General features: G+C 42.7%; 6 protein-coding genes across 6 annotated transcripts; 5 read left to right on the top strand and 1 right to left on the bottom strand.

Annotated features, from left to right (window-relative positions):
• Window positions 1-198: 198 nt before the first annotated feature.
• Window positions 199-3,025, top strand: Bfra_006395 (putative transmembrane gtpase fzo1 protein; the record flags this gene model as incomplete). Its single annotated transcript, XM_037336768.1, has 2 exons — window positions 199-2,614; window positions 2,664-3,025. 2 exons carry the CDS (start codon window positions 199-201, stop codon window positions 3,023-3,025), a joined length of 2,778 nt encoding a protein of 925 aa, XP_037198134.1.
• Window positions 3,026-3,309: 284 nt separating this feature from the next.
• Window positions 3,310-3,678, top strand: Bfra_006394 (uncharacterized protein; the record flags this gene model as incomplete). The annotated part of the gene is made up of 2 exons (XM_037336767.1): window positions 3,310-3,385; window positions 3,557-3,678. The coding sequence occupies 2 exons, from the start codon at window positions 3,310-3,312 to the stop codon at window positions 3,676-3,678; spliced, it is 198 nt and encodes a 65-aa protein (XP_037198133.1).
• Window positions 3,679-3,749: 71 nt separating this feature from the next.
• On the top strand, window positions 3,750-4,622 carry Bfra_006393 (putative snf7 family protein; the record flags this gene model as incomplete). The annotated part of the gene is made up of 3 exons (XM_037336766.1): window positions 3,750-3,755; window positions 3,813-4,088; window positions 4,230-4,622. The coding sequence occupies 3 exons, from the start codon at window positions 3,750-3,752 to the stop codon at window positions 4,620-4,622; spliced, it is 675 nt and encodes a 224-aa protein (XP_037198132.1).
• A 2,933-nt stretch (window positions 4,623-7,555) lies between these two features.
• Bfra_006392 (putative protein phosphatase 2c protein) lies at window positions 7,556-9,509 on the top strand (the record flags this gene model as incomplete). Its single annotated transcript, XM_037336765.1, has 2 exons — window positions 7,556-8,938; window positions 8,991-9,509. The coding sequence occupies 2 exons, from the start codon at window positions 7,556-7,558 to the stop codon at window positions 9,507-9,509; spliced, it is 1,902 nt and encodes a 633-aa protein (XP_037198131.1).
• Window positions 9,510-11,429: 1,920 nt separating this feature from the next.
• Window positions 11,430-13,607, bottom strand: Bfra_006391 (putative ring finger protein; the record flags this gene model as incomplete). The annotated part of the gene is made up of 4 exons (XM_037336764.1): window positions 11,430-12,206; window positions 12,259-12,370; window positions 12,425-13,157; window positions 13,499-13,607. 4 exons carry the CDS (start codon window positions 13,605-13,607, stop codon window positions 11,430-11,432), a joined length of 1,731 nt encoding a protein of 576 aa, XP_037198130.1.
• A 2,187-nt stretch (window positions 13,608-15,794) lies between these two features.
• Window positions 15,795-17,583, top strand: Bfra_006390 (putative mitochondrial processing peptidase alpha subunit protein; the record flags this gene model as incomplete). Its single annotated transcript, XM_037336763.1, has 4 exons — window positions 15,795-15,917; window positions 15,978-16,177; window positions 16,228-16,540; window positions 16,591-17,583. The coding sequence occupies 4 exons, from the start codon at window positions 15,795-15,797 to the stop codon at window positions 17,581-17,583; spliced, it is 1,629 nt and encodes a 542-aa protein (XP_037198129.1).
• Between the last annotated feature and the right edge of the window lie 1,599 nt (window positions 17,584-19,182).

Genomic DNA, 19,182 nt, shown 5'->3' with positions numbered 1-19,182 from the left:
GATGGACAAGGATACCTTGACCAATGAGCATCGTTATCAATTTTATTGGACCCCCACGCGCCTCTTAAATTGCCGAGCAAGTTGAACGAAGATTCATGCGAATTTCGCCTCCAAAAGTTTCATGCTATCAACAACTAGTCACACCCTTCTAAGAATACAGACTGACATCTATTTGCGAATGGTCGGCATCTTACAATCATGAGTCAAAATAATAGAAAAGGAAAGGGAAAGGGCAGAGGTGGGCAAGCAGGTTCGGGCGACAATTCTAATAGCAATACTCCAAAGGGTGGCCGACCACAATACATGACTGTTGGACCTGGAAGTGCACCGGAAAGTGCTGCAAGACTACAAGCGCTCCTTGACAGTGATTCTGGGTATGGAGGCAGTGTGGCTGGCGAAAGCTCGAACGGGGTTCCATCATGGAATCCTACACTGACACCGGATAGACCTACTCCTCCACCCTCTTCCCTTCCTCGAGGACAATCGAACGAAGTTTCTGAAAACGAGAGACGGTCGCAGGCAAATGCAATACATCAGCTATGGTACAATCAACATCGGGTCACTCTTGGTAGATCAATCAATCGTGTGGTGGAAACTTTGAAGTCGTTGCAGGAAATGAACGCACAATGGCCAGCAATTTACCCCTCAGTTCAGCGCGAAGAATCTCAACATCATCGACAGGATCCGCGGCCAGGTTTGGTACATACGCAAACTGGTATCAGGTCATCAACACCTGAACCTCGTCCTGGACAAGTGCGACGTGCCATGACATCTATTGGTGAGGGTAGCAGCAATGCGGAGTCGAGTCAAGCTGCGGAATCAAGATCAACTCCGGAACCCCGACTCGTAACACCACAGATCGCACAGGAGTTTTCTATCTTGAAGTTGGATTTGAAGTTGGGATCCTTACATCAAACCGAGTTGGTACATTCTTTGGAAAAGGCTTCAATCGCATCTCTGCTTGATGGAAAAATTAGTTCGAGCATAAATCATTTACTTTCACTACGAGAACGGATCGAAGATTCTTCAAGTAAGGTTCTCGTAACGGGAGATCTAAACACTGGTAAATCGACATTCTGCAATGCACTTCTGCGACGAAAGATTTTGCCAGAAGATCAACAACCTTGTACGAGTATATTCTGCGAGGTTTTGGATGCGAGAGAAAATGGAGGAATCGAAGAGGTTCATGCGGTACACAAGGAAACCATCTACGATCGACATGACGAAAGCACTTTTGACGTTTACACGATTCAAGATCTGGAACAACTCGTCCTTGATAACGATACTTACACACAATGCAAAGTCTACGTCAAAGATGTACGCACGATTGACGAGTCCTTACTGAATAACGGAGTGGTGGATATCGCAATCATCGATGCGCCTGGTCTCAACTTGGATACTACGAAAACGACTGCGGTGTTTGCTCGACAGGAAGAGATTGATGTTGTCGTCTTCGTTGTCTCGGCGGCCAATCACTTTACACAAACTGCGCGAGAATTTATTTGGGCGGCAGCGGCGGAAAAAGCATATATTTTTATGGTTGTCAATGGATATGATAATATTAGGGATAAGGAACGATGCCAGAAGATGATTTTAGAGCAAATCCAGGGTTTAAGTCCTAGAACTTTTAAGGAATCCTCCGAACTCGTTCATTTCGTATCGAGTAATGCTATTCCCACTGCTGCTCTTGGTCCCCCTGGTCCACCGGGTGGAAGTGGTGGCGGAAGCAGTAGTTCTAGTGGAGGTAGCGGTGATGGACCAGACTTCGATGATGGTTCAGACCCTAAAGGAAAGGGCAAAGGCAAGGACAAGGAAAAGATTAGAGACTTTGAGATTCTTGAACAGTCACTGCGTCGATTTGTTCTCGAGAAGCGAGCTAGATCCAAGTTGGCTCCAGCAAAGACCTACTTACTTAATGTCCTAAGTGATATTCAAAGTCTTGCCACTGTCAATGCAGAGGTTGCACAATCCGAGTTGGACCGTGTTACCAAGGAACTAGCAGATATAGAGCCAATGCTCGAGGCTTCTCAAAAGGCGAAGGCCGAAGTCAGCGATGATATTGATCGAACTATCGATGCAACATGCAAGAGTATTTACGATTACACCCGCTCGACGCTCAATGACACAATAGCTAGAACAGCCGATGGTGATCTTGGAATCCCATATCCAGGACTATTCGGTGCATTCCAGTATGCCGATGACATCAAGGAAGCTATTATGTCCGAAATCTCTGCTACTGTTTCTGCCTGCGAAGAACATGCTCGTCGTAAGACCGTTGATGGCGTAACACAGATCAAGCAACTTGGTATCTTACATCTCGGTGATGAGTATACAGACTTGAGCTTCAGAAGCGACATCATGTTCAAGCGCAAGCGTGATATTCTTGCTAAGCATCTTGACATTGAGACTGAACTGTGGGATTTCTTTGATTTCTCCACGCTACTTCAACGACAAGAGAAGATGGCTGGAACTGGTATGGCAATGACTGTTGCCACTGTTCTTGGTAGTCGTGCAATTGGCGGATTCGGATGGGTTGATGGTGCTCTCTCTGCCGCAAAGATTATGGGTAACAACAATTTGCGTAGATTGGTCGTGCCAGGAATCTTAGCAGGAGGTATGTTTTGCATGATTCTACGTTGTATATTCTTACTAATTGCTTCAAGCTATCGCCGCAGCTTACTATGTCTTGAACCAAATCCCTCAATCACTTCCACATCGCCTCTCCTCCAAGATCTCTACTCAACTTTCTGCCATCGATTACGTACACTCCAACAGTGATCGCATCTCATCATCAGTACGCAAGGTTCTTCGATTCCCTGCCGATAATCTTCGAGTTGGTCTTCAGCGTTCAGTTGAACAACTTGGTACCAAGCGTGAAGAGACCCGAAAGATCAGAGGTGAAAGTGAAGTTGCTAGAAAATATTTTGGTAACTTGGTCAACAAAAGTGCGGAAATCAGAAATAATGTCGAGAGTGTGGATTTGGAGGGACCAGCTCCAGGAGTGGCTGCTGCATACGATGCTTAGATTCTTTGTTATACCCAATATCTCTTTTTCTTCTTATGCGTCGATGACTGCTTTCTCAGATGAATAAAAAATGGCGTTTTCTGAGCAATTGATTTTTGAAAGACAATTAGGGATGGATTGGTGGAACAGGTGATGGATGGGTGGTGATGTGGAAAATGGAAATATGAGTGGCGTTGGTCGTAAGCTTTAGGATTGATTGTATGGCGTACCTAGCTACTTCGGACTCCCCTCTCCACTTACTTTACTCAGTAGAAAAGAAAAGAAAGTAATATCATACATTAAACATGTCACATGTGAGATGTGCGTTTGCAATACTGCCTCTGATGAACTTGTTGCCAGGCCATATATCAGTAGTGTATGGTGAGATTTCTAGATGAGGGGAATCCCCGGTGAACTTTTATCAAATGATTTATGACTTTTTCGAAGCTTAGCTTCCGTGCTCATAGCCCATAGATTACTCCCAGTGAGCATGTCTCCAGTACTCCCGAGTCGCATCAAATAGGGACGGATATTATGGGCCTTAAATATCAGGGTACAATTTAGCCAAGGCTGCTAAGATCCAAGGCTACGACTCTGGGAACGAAGCCGGACCATTACTACATGACGACTTGCGCGGCTGCATCGAACACACACCATCAAATAATCTATACTAATTCACCAACCTTCCCACCTTTCTCCAATTCCCTTCTACCTTCAACCGCGATAAATACTTCCAATCGCCATCATGAATGTATGTACCACTCCTCTTATCACCCTCAAGCTCCCCCACTAACCATCCCCCTTCCAGATCGTCGAATGGGCATTTGGCAAGCGCATGACGCCTGCCGAGCGACTGCGCAAACACCAGCGATCTTTGGAAAAAACACAACGGGAACTCGATCGCGAGAGAACGAAGTTGGAAAACCAGGAAAAGAAATTGATTCAGGAGATTAAAAAGAGTGCAAAGAATGGACAGATGGGCGCGGCGAAGATTCAGGCAAAGGATTTGGTCAGGACGAGGAGATATGTGGAGAAGTTTTATAGTATGAGGACGCAGTTGCAGGCGATTAGTTTGAGGATACAGGTATGTGTTTTTTTAAATATTGGGGTTGTTTTTTTGGGAGGGGGGCTTGGAGGGAGGAGGGGAGAGGAGAGGTTTTGTGATTAGGAGAGGAAGAGGGAAGAAAGTGATTGAGAGAGTGTGTGTACTGATTTACGGGGATAGACGGTCCGAACAAACGAACAAATGATGCAAGCCATGAAAGGTGCAACGGGTGTTCTAGGCAGCATGAACCGCAGCATGAATCTCCCGGCGCTCCAAAGAATCGCGATGGAATTCGAAAAGGAAAATGATATTATGGATCAGCGACAAGAAATGATGGATGATGCGATTGATGATGTCACGGGTCTGGAAGATGAGGAGGAGGGCGAGGAAGTCGTCGAACAGGTTTTGGAGGAAATTGGAATCGATTTGAAAGCGGCGATGGGGGAGACGCCCCAGGGATTGCAGAGTCAGACGGTGGCGGAGGGGAGGGTTGCTCAGGCTGTTGGGGGTGGTGGGGGGTTGGGGCGGCGGATCCAGGGGATGATGATTTGCAGGCGAGATTCGATAGTTTGAAGAAGGATTGAGTGGGTTATTGATTAGGGGGAAGAAAAGGAGGGAGGGGTGAGAATTTATTGAATGAGGTCACATGCAAATCCATTTCTGCAAAGAGAATAATCATCTGTCGCTATGGAAATCGTTATGGAAATCGAAATGGACAGATGAAATATCTAGTGGAAAGAGTATATTGTGTTTGTCGATCCATACATACACTACACTACACTACACTCATAATTCTTTCATTGGCGTTACTTGCAGGATTGTGGAAGGCGTTTCATCGGGGTTGTGGTTTGGGTCTGGTCTGGTAGGATGGACTTTACAGAATTTTTTTCATTTTTCACTCATGATCGTCTGTCTATCTGACTGACTGACTGACTGACTGTCTTTTACAAAGAGTAAATTGGAAGGTTATGAGGATGAGGATGAGGATGGGAGTCTTGGGATAGGATGGGAGGAGGGGGTTTAGCTTTTGGGAGGGAGGGGCTGCTTATGAGTACATACATACATTCGTACGTTCGTAAATAGGGAATAAATGAGATTTGTTAGAAGCAGATGTGAGGATCTTTGGTTTACTAAATGCTTCTGTGAGGTTTGAGGTGTGAATGCTGGAAGGATGATTGGGGGATGAATTTAACTAGCTAGACATGCTATATATATAACTATCCACCCAATGTAAAAATCACATTTCTCTACAACCATCTCCTCCATCCCCCATTCCCAAACCACAAAACAACAATCAAAAATACTAGCCATCGATAACTTCCTTTCTCTCATACAACCCGACCCAATCCAATGCAAGCTAAGTTATACAACACCAAAGATTACAACTTACCTCTTTTAACTTACTTAAACACTTTTAACTTAGTTTAGTAATTCAGTAATCCAGTCCACCACCATGCCATCATCCATCATATCAAATCATAATACTACGCTGATACCACCAACCCATCCAACCCACCCAACAATACTCAATACGAAAACTCAAAAAAAAAAGAGAAATCCATCATAATTTATGAAGATTGCATACACCTACACCTACCTACCTACCCTCCTCTCCCCTCCCCTCCCCCGTATTCCAGGACAAAAGTTATCCAACCGACCAACTGACCAACTAACTCGATACAATACGATACGAAAGCTTAAACCACACACCTGGGCGAAAGAAAAGAAATGAAGAGAAGAGAAGAGAAGAGAATTAAAAATAAAGCGTGATTTATACCTATTTTGTATTTGTGTCCGTGTCTAGATCTGATATCTAAGTTACCCATACCCATCCGTGTTGGGGTTATGTATCTATTTCTATTTACAGGTACATGCTTAATAGGTAGATAGGTAGGTAGATAGGTAGGTAGGTACTCACATTCTCAGTATATAGGGAGGGAGGGAGGTAAGAAGAGTATGGGATGGACTGACTGGGACGATGATCTGGTTATTGATTGGTGTATAGGAAACGTGGTTGGTGTGTCAATGACCATCTCTATTATGTGATATCGACTTACCTAGGTCGTATCCAGATAGATCAATAAATAGCTATCGAATGAAGATTTGTGTCCTGTGAGATTGTGGGAAGTGAGGTGTCGTCGAGGGATGTATCTAACTAGGTAGCTGGGTCTCTTCGGTGTGTGGATGGATGTATTGGTGCGTACGTGGTGGCACGAGATAAGGTGTCCATGTACGTGTACGTGTACCGGGTGATACTTGTCCCTGGTGTAGGTAAATATCTATCTCGGGATCGAAATACCTACCTGGTCGGTCGTCGTATCTAATCCAGATGTTCTTTGTGTTGTGTGTACGAAGCGGAAGAATCCAAGGAACCTGAGGATCCTGGGTGGCATTTCTGGATTTCCCCAGATTTCTCCTTCTCGTTTCATTCACCCAATACGAATAATACTACCTTGAATTCTTGCTTTGCGGTCGGGAGTACCTAGTCGTAATATCTCCATGTGGCCGAATGGAGAGGGAGATCTTGATAACCTAGTAATCGACGGAGAGATTGACATGTAGATTGATGAATAATGGTGTCTAATTGTGTCTAATTGTAATGTCCAATGAGGAATACTTGCGATACATAAAGGTTATTGTAGTGCTTCCTCGGATTTCATGGTTTCCTTGTATCAAAGAGTATTTATACCTTGTGCCTTGAATGGTGTTGACACAGTAGAGAATTTGGAAGTTGGGTTTAGATTGATATTTATATTTGTATTTATATTTGTGTTTATATTTATTTATGTTTATATTGATATTCGTATTTATGCTTATATTTATATTTATATTTGTATTTATATTTATATTTACATTTACATTCACATCAACTCATATTCATACACATTGCATCGATCTCTTCTCCAAATCCCAGCTCCGTGGTACTTTATATTATCAGAGTGGATTGCGGAGGTAATCAATGGGAAGATTATATTATATTACATCTACATATTACCTGGTCTCCGGTGTGTACCTACCTAGGTACCCAAATAACCCAATTACCCAAATACCCCACGAACCGACCGCAAAAACGATGTCATGGGAGAGGAAATGATGATCCAAGCTAATTAACTCCCAGTCAGTCTCAACTCAACCCAGGAACAGGAACCAAAACTCAGTCATACCCAATTCAATTCAATTCAATTTAACCTCAACTCATCTTCGATTGTACTTCGCAAACTGATCAAATTTTCATTCCAATATTGAAATCTTACGAATCATCAGACTATTCATTGTCTGGTCATATCACAAAGTCAACGACCTACATCTTGAGGGCGAAGCAAACAAGCAAAGCAACCTACCAAACAAATCAGAGCAAGAACGATAAATTCACACAACAGACGAACCTTCTTCCTCCCTTCGATAACAACCGTCAGTCTCTTTACGAGACACTTTTATTAAAATCAAACAAACTGGCAGGAAATAAGAGGAGGAGCTTTTCCTCCCAAGGAGGTCTGCTCAACAGAATGTTTGGCAGCTCAAGTTCCCCACCAAAAGATTCATCCTTAGCTTCCACCACAACTCCTCCCACCTCTTCCGAATCTAGCGCCGATTCATCAACAGGTCTCAACAATCAAGGCGATGCATCAGCCGCTTTGAAAGCTCTCGATGGCGAGACTGGCACATCCGAAAAACGTAGCGGGAATGGTAGTCCGCCAGGTCGCGCAATTCCCGGCGATGGTTCTGGGGAGAAGAAACGCCGGAGTAGCGGGGTCGGCGGTAAAGCCAGCTCGTTTCTGGCCAGTGCGAAAAATTCATTGCACTTCAGTCAGAGTCCGAATTCTTCCGGATTCATGTCTGGTGGTCGATCGAACGATGCAGTACAAACGCCCTTACAAAAGTTGGGAAAGCAAGATCCGGCCTTGACGGTTCCTCAAGGTCAGCATAATAATTCGGCGGGAGAATCTCGTCCCGGTCCTAGATCGACCTTCAAGGTCGGCGTTTGGGAAGATAAAAATAAGAAATGTCGTCGAACGATGGAGGATACTCATGCTTTCCTGTATAACTTTTTACATACACCTGCACCTGTGGTGGGTGCCGATTCTAGCTCAAAGTCGGAAAAGTCAGATAGAGTCGCAAGTGATTCATCAGATAGTCTTGCTCGGCCGGTATCCGCACAATCCATGATGGAGACAGATAATGGTTATTTCGCAATCTTCGATGGTCATGCAGGTACATTTGCTGCAGATTGGTGTGGAAAGAAACTACATCTCATTTTGGAAGAGACTATACGAAAGAATCCGAATACACCGATTCCCGAACTTCTCGATCAAACCTTTACTACTGTCGATGCGCAGTTGGAGAAATTGCCTTTGAAAAACAGTGGTTGTACTGCCGTTACAGCAGTTCTTCGTTGGGAGGATAGGATACCAAACGCTTCATCTGCCACGGGTTCTACAGCCATTGCACCTGCGACCGCTGCTGCTGTTAAAGCTGCTGAAGAAACACCGAAGGCTGAAGATGGTGGTGCAGATTCAAAATCCACACCACAACAGCCAAAGGCCGTTTTGAACGCCCCTACTGGAGATGTTCAGGCAAAACTCAAAAGCACTTCTTCTCGTGCCAGAGTTTTGTATACAGCCAATGTTGGAGATGCACGTATTGTATTGTGTCGTAATGGCAAAGCTTTACGTCTATCGTATGATCACAAGGGTAGTGATGAGAATGAAGGAAAACGTGTTGCAAATGCAGGTGGTTTGATCCTCAATAATCGTGTCAATGGTGTTTTGGCAGTTACTCGTGCATTGGGAGATGCGTATATGAAAGACTTGGTTACGGGTCATCCATATACGACTGAAACTGTGATACAACCTGATAGTGATGAATTCATTATCTTGGCTTGTGACGGTGTAAGTACCTCTCTAATTGTTTGTAAAGAAATCTACTAATTCAATCATACAGTTGTGGGATGTTTGTTCAGACCAAGAAGCAGTTGATCTCGTTCGTCATCAACAAGATCCTGTTGCCGCAGCTAAACAACTTGTCGAATATGCCCTCGCCCGTTTCAGCACGGATAATTTGTCTTGTATGATTGTTCGATTCAATCGACCACTTCTTGTTGCAACGGCCAAAGATTCTCATGCAGCTATTGGCGTTGAAGGTGATGGTAATATGGGATTCGGTACACTATCCGAAGCAGATAAAATTGTTTCAGAATCTCAGCAAAAAGTTAAAGATGGAGCATCAAATCTTGGTGTTAGTGGTAGCAATAGTGGTGCAGGACATGATCCTAAATTCGACGGAGCCGTAGAGGATGAAGAAGATGAAGAGAGACCTCGGATGGAGAGTGTAGTTGAAGAGGAACCTCAATCTATCGAGGGTGATTCATCGACTCCGGAAATAGATTTAAATGCTGTGAAGAAGGCGAAAGCGGAGGAGACGGCTGCAAATTTGCATTTGCCGGCTGGAGCTGAGAAGTAATGTTCTTTACTTGTGTATATTTTGAGTGGGAGGGGTAGTGCGGGGAGCGATTTTTTCTTTTCTTTGCAGTTTGCTGAGTGATTATTTGGGTTTATTTTGGGAGGTTGAGAGGGGTGCGGAAGGGCTAGCAATGAATGGATGGATGGATGAATGATGGCTTGATGAGATTTATCTAAGTTATGGTTCTGTGAGATGGGTAGAGGGATTCGGGGAAGGATGGGTGGAAGAAGTTTTTAACTGATGAGTGGGTGCTACGAATATGGATTTGGGGGTTGGCGGGGTTGGCAAGGGGAAGGGGATGGGGATGGGGATGGGGATGGGGTAGGGGTAGGGGCAGGGGCAGGGCATATTAAATTACGCGGAGTACCCAAGCAATGATACGTAGTGTAGCGTACTGTACCGTACAATGTATGAATGTTTATGCGTGCATGATATGAGTTGAATTGAATTGAATTGAATTGAATTGAATTGCAATGGAATGGAATGAAGGCTATTGATTTTTTATGTTTTCTCCTATAAGGTGCTTATATTTGTATTTGTGTGTGTGTGTTTCTATATCTTATCATAAAAACAAATTTGTATATTGTGAATAAGGAAAAGGGAGGGAAGGAAGTTGAGAAGAAGAAATATAGAGGAGAGGAAGGAGAAGAGATGTTGAAAAAAGGGAGGAGAAAATTATATATATATATATATATTTCACCACCTCGATGTGTATTATCTACACAAAAGCAAAAGCGGACATGTAATGCAATCTTGTGATTTTTATAATGAGATGGGATGGGATGGGATGAGATGGGATGGGATGAGATGGGATGAAATGGGATGGGATGAAATGGGATGAAATGAAATGAGATGAGAAGAAGATATCTCATTATTTGTTTTGTTCTCGTATCTGATGTATTGTATTGTATTGTATTGTATTGTATTGTATTGTATTGTATTGTATTGTATTGTATTATATTGTATTGTATTGTATTGTATTGTATTGTATTGTATTGTATTGTATTGTATTGTATCACACTATATTATATCGCATCACATCACAATATCTATCTAAATAGTATTTATGATAAGTAATACCTACATATCCGTATTTACTATACCCATCTACCTATCTATCTATTATTAACCAATCAATCCATAGATAAACGATAACTAGATAGATAGATAGATACTATACAAATATATACTAATTTATTTCACATTGCAAATCATACTAGATGTATATCTATCTACAGATCTAATGTTCTATGAATAGGAAAGTGATCCAACTCAATTATATTCAATTCGCATACACCCTCAATCTCAAATTCAAGTAGTATCAAATCTCAAACATCAAATATCAAACATCAAAGAGCATAAAAACCATCTCATATTCCTAGATATCCTTCTCCCCTTTTCTCAACAAGCGAGATATATCTACTGTACTAGGTGCTCCGAGTTTACTCGGTTCTGATTCCCTCCTATTCCTATCTCCTATTCCTAGGTATTCCCAACAGCATATATAAATGTAAATGCAAGTGCGTACGTATTTGGCGCATTTGCTTCCTCCTACCCCTACCCCTTCTCCTCTATCAATAACACATTCCCTCCCAACCAACCAGCTCATATAAGAAGCAATTAACTCCACCCCACTCCATTTCTCAAGTGACTTTGAACTCCTCCAGATATACGCCCATCACCCACTATTCACCCTAACATGCAAACTAACTTCTTATTTCCCTCATTCGTTCCTTCGAAAATATGTGCCCAGATCATGTGTCGTTTATTATCCATTATCGTAACCGTACAAAAGTGATGAATCAAACCAGTAGACATATCATATGGTCGCCCATAGAGAATCCTTCTTCGCTAAAATGCAGGAATTTTGCCATGGCCAAATCATTTCGTATTGATTGATTGTCTCTTTTGAGAATAAATCTAAAGAGCAGAATGTGGTGTCGAGTGAGCTGTTGTTGGTGTTTCATTATAATCTAGATTGCTAGATCCGGTAGCTAGCCCAATTGTGTTTGTTCTCCCTGCACCACCATCGAAAATGAATGGTCCCACGTCATTTCTGGGTGTCATTGGTCCTTCACCCGTGAGAGAATCTGCTAATGTAGGATGCATCCCATTTGGACTTGGTGAACCGCGCTCAGAACGAGCAGTAGAGGCGGCACTCGGGACTGGTTTTCTTACAATGATGTCGAGAGGTGATACTGTAGAACTCAAGTTGGTTTGAGGAACCGGTGTGGCTGAAGCCGAACTGGCTTGTGAATCGCTGACGTTAAGAAAAGCTATATCTTCGAGTCTAGTTTCGCGAGCGTGGGCCCCTGTACTAGAATCATCGCTCGTGTCGAGATCATCTTCGATATGGTTCATATTCAAAGGTTCAAAGGTTTCCGGCTCTGGTAGAATTGGTGCGGCGATAGAGTCACTCGTCCGTGGTATAACCGTTTCTTGGGTTGTTGGCTCAGTTCCAAGGGGATTGTTTGTACTTGTCGCGGATTCTGATATTGCTGCCACCTCAGCCTCCGCATCAGATGTGGCCAATTCCTCCCAATCTCCATCTGGTTCATCAAGCTCTGCCTCGAGATCTGCGACTGTACGACAATTTGGACATATAAAATGAGGCCAAGCAGGACCATTGATAACGACTCGTATACATTTGTAATGCCATGTATGAGAACATGGCGCGACGAATAAAGATTGGCAAGGCTTGCACATGTTAGTTTAGGGCTACAAGTGAGGAGAAAACCTCTTGACTTACTGCAATAGGTCCAAGACAAATCGAGCAATCTTGCGAGGAACTACTCGAACCACCGGAGGCTTGTTTCTTGAGATTGTTGTTGAGCTCGCGTAAGCGCTTATGGGATTGTACACTAGATAGAAGATTAGCAAACACACTGGATTCACCATCAAACTAGTAGACATACTTGAAACTGCTAGGACCAGTTTGCCATCCTTTGTTGAGTTCCACTCGTATTTTGACGCATCTAAATATCATTTCCTCACCACCTTTGAAATCTATTCCTAATTGAACTATATCGCCATCGTTCACTGGGAATGGTTTTGATTCTGTTCCAGGTGAACTTAATCGTATATGATTGAGAAATGTGCCCGATGAACTTTTCACATCCTTTATAAACCAACGACCTCCCGTGCACCAAAATTCACAATGACGCCTGCTAACCACTTTTGACTTAAATCCAACTGGTGCAAACGATGGCACATTCGTAGCATGAGGGGGTTGATTATCTCTTTCGGAATATCGACCAACTTTTATGATTTCTTTTCCTGTCGGGAGTGTTCGACTCATGGTGCCAAATACGAGAGATGGGCGATGAGCTCGAGGATCTTGATGCGGAGAGAAACGAATTGATGGTAGTTGATGTGACATCGCTTCTCTGGTTGATTGGGAACTGTTTTCTCCCACGTCATTTAATAAAGGCATATCTGCTGCCCCTCCTGTTCCTGCAGATCTGGTTCTTGCCATCGACGCCTCAAGACCAGAGGCTATCGCAGATGAATCGTTGGCCGATAAGACGGCTGAAGAGGAGGCAGTCGCAGTAGGTTGTGGCTGAGTTGCAATTCTTGATACTCCGCTGTGACCTCCCACTGTCGGTAACCACCCACTTGTCGATCCAAGATTTTCTTGATTATTCAAACCTGCAGAAGTTAATTCGGGGGATTTGTGGATCTTCGTGCAGTGGGTGAAATTTGTCGAGGAAGAATTTCGGTTGTAGAAGTTGCAGGCGTTGCAGGCGTTGCAGGCGAGGCTGCAGAAGAGGCGTGAGAGGGTGCGCTCGTTGACGTGGGGGATGAAGGTGAAGGATAACTTGAGGTGTGTGAGAGTGTGGGTCGTGAATTTTGATGATTACTATTTGAATTTGTATTTGAATTTGTATTTGAATTTGTATTTGAATTTGAATTTGAATTCGAAGAACTTTGATTGTGATGTTCCCTCGACAACAAGTGATTTTGTGTGTAACTTCGCAAGTAACTCAAACCTCTTAGACGACCTCTGGTTGATGATGATGATGTGGGAGATGTTGGGGTTGTAGTTGGTTGTGGGGAGATTGGTGAGACGGTTTGTGGTGCACTTCTTTCTCGTACCATGGGTGATGATATTGAAGTGGTTGGGTTCCAGGGCGAACTAGGGAGCGATGAATACATGGAGAGAGAATATGAAGAACGAGGATTAAGGCAATCCTCGACTTTTATTATTCTTGAAGGGGAGAGAGAGGTGAATGAATGAATATATTGGCTGAAAAAATAGAGAACAAAGTTGTCAAGAATGCGAATTTGTATTTGTTGTATTTGTGTTGGAATTTGAATTTGAACGTAACAAAGGATGATCGAATTCAAGACAAGTGGTGATAAATTAAAAGAAAAAAACCCTTGAATGAATTAAGTAGTAAAAGAGATTGTGTATGGATAGATGGTTGGTAGGTAGGTAGATAGATAGATGTATGGTCTCGAGATAGTATGTGTAATGTGTAAGGTCTGTAAGGTCTGTACCTGGTAATCCCGTACTATCACTACACTATCTGGTAGTCAAAGTGTTGCTGATATTGAATCTTGGTGGATTGATTGGACTGGATTGGATTCGAATCTGTTCTTGATGGGAGTTTGGGGCAAGAGCAGTCAAGTGGCTTGTCGTGCTGTGCGTTAACTTGACATCTAGATTGAACGTGTGGTATGATACGAGGATGGATAGATTGCAGGAGGAGGAGGTGGAGGAGTAGGAGAAGCAGTAGTAGTAGTAGTAGTATAAGTAAATATCAAACAGTCGTATCAGTGCCGTATAGTTTCTGGGGTAAATCAACAGGTGTGGAAAAAAGATGAGAAGAGGAAAAAAGAATGTGAATGGATGTGCGGTGTGTTGACGTTGAGATATGTGGGTGAAGATGTATGTATGAAATAGAGTTGTAAGATCTTATGTATGTACAAGTACTATAAATGGGGATGTATATGTATATATGTGTGAGTGTATGGATGTATGAATGTATTGAATGTATTGAATGTATATATCTTTTATCAGAAACTTTAACGAGAATAAGAGTGCGAATAGACCGTAGAAGATATCTTGATCTTGATGTTGGTTGTATGGTGGTTGTTAGGGAGGATCTGAGAGTGGCATAGGATAGACTTGTTACATGTGGTGAAGGTAGTATTGCATTCGCAGAGGATATCGTGTAGTCGCCGTACGAGATGTTGAGAGATGATGATGATGATGATGATGATTATAACAATGATAACAATTATTATAACAATCACATATATAAAACTAGCATCCGTATATATAAACATGTAAATAAACACATACAATACAATACACACACATTCGCATATTCACACATACACACATATATCCCTTCCGGTGATTGCATCCAGATACTCACTCGGACATGGCCAACATAAATGGTCCATCATCTCGGTCGATGTCTATCAGGCCATTGATATCAAATCACCCGTCATTCAAATGCATCATACGGATGAAGATGGATCGAGAGAGATACGCGATCAGTCAGAATGGCACGAGTGCAATATCCATGATATAAAAAATGGCCGGAAGCAGGGCTGGATTTGGTAACGACGTTCCTTTTCACAGTCATGGTATTGCCACGATAGATTACATACCTAGGTAGTGGATCCATACCAGTTCCTTCTGAATACATGTGTACGATGTGTAGCTAGAGAGGTAGAATCAACCATACGATCGAAAGAGTTCTGGATATCAGTAGCTACGTTATCAATACTTCTACATGCTTCCATCTAACTTTCACACTTCACTCACTTACTTTCACACTTCACTCACTTGCCTTCGCTCCAACTTGACTTCGAATATTGATAACCGCAATAAAAAGATAAAAAATGCTTTGACCGTTAAATCGCATGGTTCTAATCAATCCTGGCTCGCCTGATAGTAGTCCATCCTGGTCTAGTCGCTGATTCAACGCCGCTGGTAAGAGAAAAAGCGGGAAGGGTGTGGCACGTGAACAATGTCTGAATGCGGCACAGTTGCGCTACTAGCCGTGGACAGCTGCAACCTTGGAAGCCTGAGGCTGCCACGCTGCCTCGGCTTCAATCTTGCTATCACCACTATCGCTGATCCTGATCACGTAAGCCCCATCAATCAAAAGAACGCCCCCCCGCCATCAGCCGGTAAATACCGAACTCAAGTTTTTTTTGGGAATATCCGTACTAAGCAATCATGATTGATGTAACCGTTACGGATCTTTCGCGGCGACGAAGTCACTTCTCATCTTCAACGTACTGCAATTACAACCAATAATATTCATTATGCTAAGAAATCCTTCAACAAGGGTTTTGAGGAGGGCTCTTTCATCTCAAAGACCTATATCCAATGTTTTGCCTGCTTTCCGCTCAAGAAGTTTGGCTACTGTAGTGGAACCTATACAAAAGGTACAAATGAAGTCCAAATTTCTCATCCCCTTCGCCTCGACTAACATGAGACACATATAGGATCCTGCCGAGTTGGATCAAATCACTACCCTTCCCAATGGAGTCCGAGTCGCAACTGAAGCTTTACCCGGTCACTTTTCCGGCATTGGAGTATACATCGATGCAGGGTCCAGATACGAAAATGAAGATCTCAGAGGGGTCAGTCATATAATGGATAGATTGGCATTCAAGTCGACGTCAAAGAGATCAAGCGATGAGATGTTAGAATCAATAGAGTCACTGGGGGGAATATACAATGCGCGTCATCAAGAGAATCTTTGATGTATCAATCTGCCACATTCAACTCTGCGGTCCCAACTACTGTCGCTCTTCTCGCCGAGACAATTCGAAATCCTTTGATCACTGAGGAGGAGGTTTCACAACAATTAGTGACTGCTGAGTATGAGATTGGCGAGATTTGGTCAAAGCCAGAGTTAATTCTTCCGGAAATCGTACACATGGTTGCATACAAGGGAAATACTCTTGGGAATCCTCTATTGTGCCCGAAAGAACGACTTTCCGAGATCAACAGCCATACCATACAACAATACCGAGATACTTTCTATAGACCTGAAAGAATGGTTGTAGCATTTGCGGGGTACAACATGAAGAAGCAGTAAAACTCGCTGAACAGCATTTTGGAGATATGCCAAAATCAGCTCCCATTTTATCACAAACAGGATCGGAAACGTCTCTTGATTCATTATCAGGTGAGACTAGCAGCGACAGCTCTATATCATCATCTTCCTCATCAACACCACCCTCACCAACACAAAAGCCATCCACCTTAATATCACGCATGCCATTTTTCAAGAACATCTCCACTTCTGCACCCAAAAATGCCTCTGTTCAAAATGGTTTCCTAAATCCTCTTAACCTTCACGAACCTTCACGCTATACAGGTGGATTTCTTGCCCTCCCAACGCTTCCACCGCCAGTGAACCCTGCCCTTCCCGCGCTCAGCCATATCCACATCGCATTCGAAGCTCTTCCCATTTCTTCCCCCGACATTTACGCCCTCGCTACTCTTCAAACTCTTCTTGGCGGTGGTGGATCCTTCTCTGCTGGTGGTCCCGGCAAAGGCATGTATTCTCGTCTTTATACCAACGTTTTAAATCAACACGGTTGGGTCGAATCATGCATGGCTTTCAACCACTCTTACACCGATTCTGGACTTTTTGGAATCTCATCTTCATGCTCCCCAGGCTACGTCAAGAACATGCTTGATGTCATGTGCCGTGAACTTCAAAGTCTTACTCTCGATTCTGGATTCAGCGCATTACAAACTGCAGAAGTTAATCGTGCGAAGAATCAGCTGAGATCAAGTTTATTGATGAACTTGGAATCGCGGATGGTAGAATTAGAAGATTTAGGAAGACAAGTACAAGTACACGGAAGAAAGGTTGGAGTCAGAGAAATGTGCAAGAAAATTGAAGAATTAACCGTCAAAGATCTTAGAAGAGTAGCTACACAAGTCTTTGGAGGTCTCGTAAAAAATGCAGGAGAAGGAAGTGGTAGTCCAACAGTGGTGTTGCAAGAAGGTGAAGAAGAAGGAAGAGTATACAAAAATTTCAGCTGGGATGATATTCAAGATCGGATTCATGGGTGGAAATTGGGAAGTTGGTAAAAAAAAAAAAAAGGAAAAGAGGAAAAAGAGCATTTTTATCGTATGTATCGGGTGGAGAATAGGATCTCTTCTCCATGTAAGTTGGGGTGTTTCTTGTATGATATTGATGGATGATGTGATGATTTGACAGGCATTTAAATGCGTGTGTGCATATGTGGCGTTTTGTTTTGTGTTTTGATTACTAGGTATTTGGGAAGAGAAGAGGAGAGGAGAAGGATGGAGGAAGGAAGGAAGGATGAGAGTCGAACAATGAAGAGCGGGAGAGGAAAAAATGGAAAATGAGAAAGCTCTCCTGAGATTTCTATTTGCTAGTCGTAGGGTGAATGCCCGGAGATTGAGAGATATGGAAGAGGAAAGAAGAAACACACACACTCAATCAATCAATGTAGAAATAGAAGAAGCAAACGAAAACACTTGTGGAATAATGAATATGTCAGTCAATACCCCTTTTATATTTCGCTTCAGCTTTGGAATTTGTTGGAACTTTTTGGACTGGGATGGTTGGATGCATGTAGTGTTGTGCTATTGAGCATTGAGTATTGAGTATTGAGTATTGAGTATTGAGTATTGAGCATTGAGTATTGAGTATCGAGTATTGAGTAGTATTTTTACATGTTTATATGTATAAACTATGAACTATGAACTATGAATGCGTGTATATATATTTATTCATTTCAAATATCTCCATAAACAGCCTATATAAATATAATCACCAATATGAACACACATCACTTTTCTATGATACTACTTGAGTAAATAACCCAATCCTTGCGAATTTCTTTGGAATGCTCATCTTGGTTTGTTGGATTGAATGGATGGGATGGGATTGAATGGATGGGATGGGATGGATTGCATTGCATTGCATTGCATTATAAGATATATCGGGTTTGAATATAATTAGGTAAAGAGGGGTGTGGGGTTTGTGTGGATTGTAGATGGGGATTGGAGATTCTATTGGAGATTCTATATGGAGTTTTGAAAGGGGTATGAATGTTGATGGATAGGGATGGGGATGGAGATGGATGGGGATGTGGATGGATGGATTGTAAATTTGGGCGAATGGGATTGGTTGTGAATGTATATAATTCTTGATGGGTTTGTATATCGAGAATCGAGAATCGAGAATCGAGAATCGAGAATCGAGAATCTAGGGGACAGGTATTAGATTGTTGGTTTGCTTTGTTGGTTTCATAGGTTTGCTGGTTTGTTAGTTTATTAGTAGGTTGGTAGGTTGAATGTATTGCTCGCTTGTTTAGCGGGTTTAGTTGGGTCTAGTCGTTGAGTAGTCAAGTATCCTTTTGGGGGGCACACGGGGGGGGATGGAAATTGGATTGGAATTGTTGTGTAAGGAATGATATATAATGTGTGATAGAATTTGTTCGTGGGAGTTGAGAGTATGAGGGTATGAGGGTACTTACTTTTCTTTACTTTTGTTTATTTACACACTTACTTAACTTATCTTGACTCAACTCAGCTCACTCAACTCTTTATGTGATTATGATGGAGAAGCGAAAGGAGAAGGAGAAGGAGAATGTAGCTAGAGGTGGAAACTAGAGGTGAGAGCTAGAGGTGAGAGATTTTGACTATACATATACATCT

Source organism: Botrytis fragariae, assembly GCF_013461495.1.
Source record: "Botrytis fragariae strain BVB16 chromosome Unknown tig00000000, whole genome shotgun sequence".
NCBI lineage: Eukaryota > Fungi > Ascomycota > Leotiomycetes > Helotiales > Sclerotiniaceae > Botrytis > Botrytis fragariae.
Note: the sequence above shows the minus strand (reverse complement) of the source record. Positions and strands in the feature narration are given on the sequence as shown.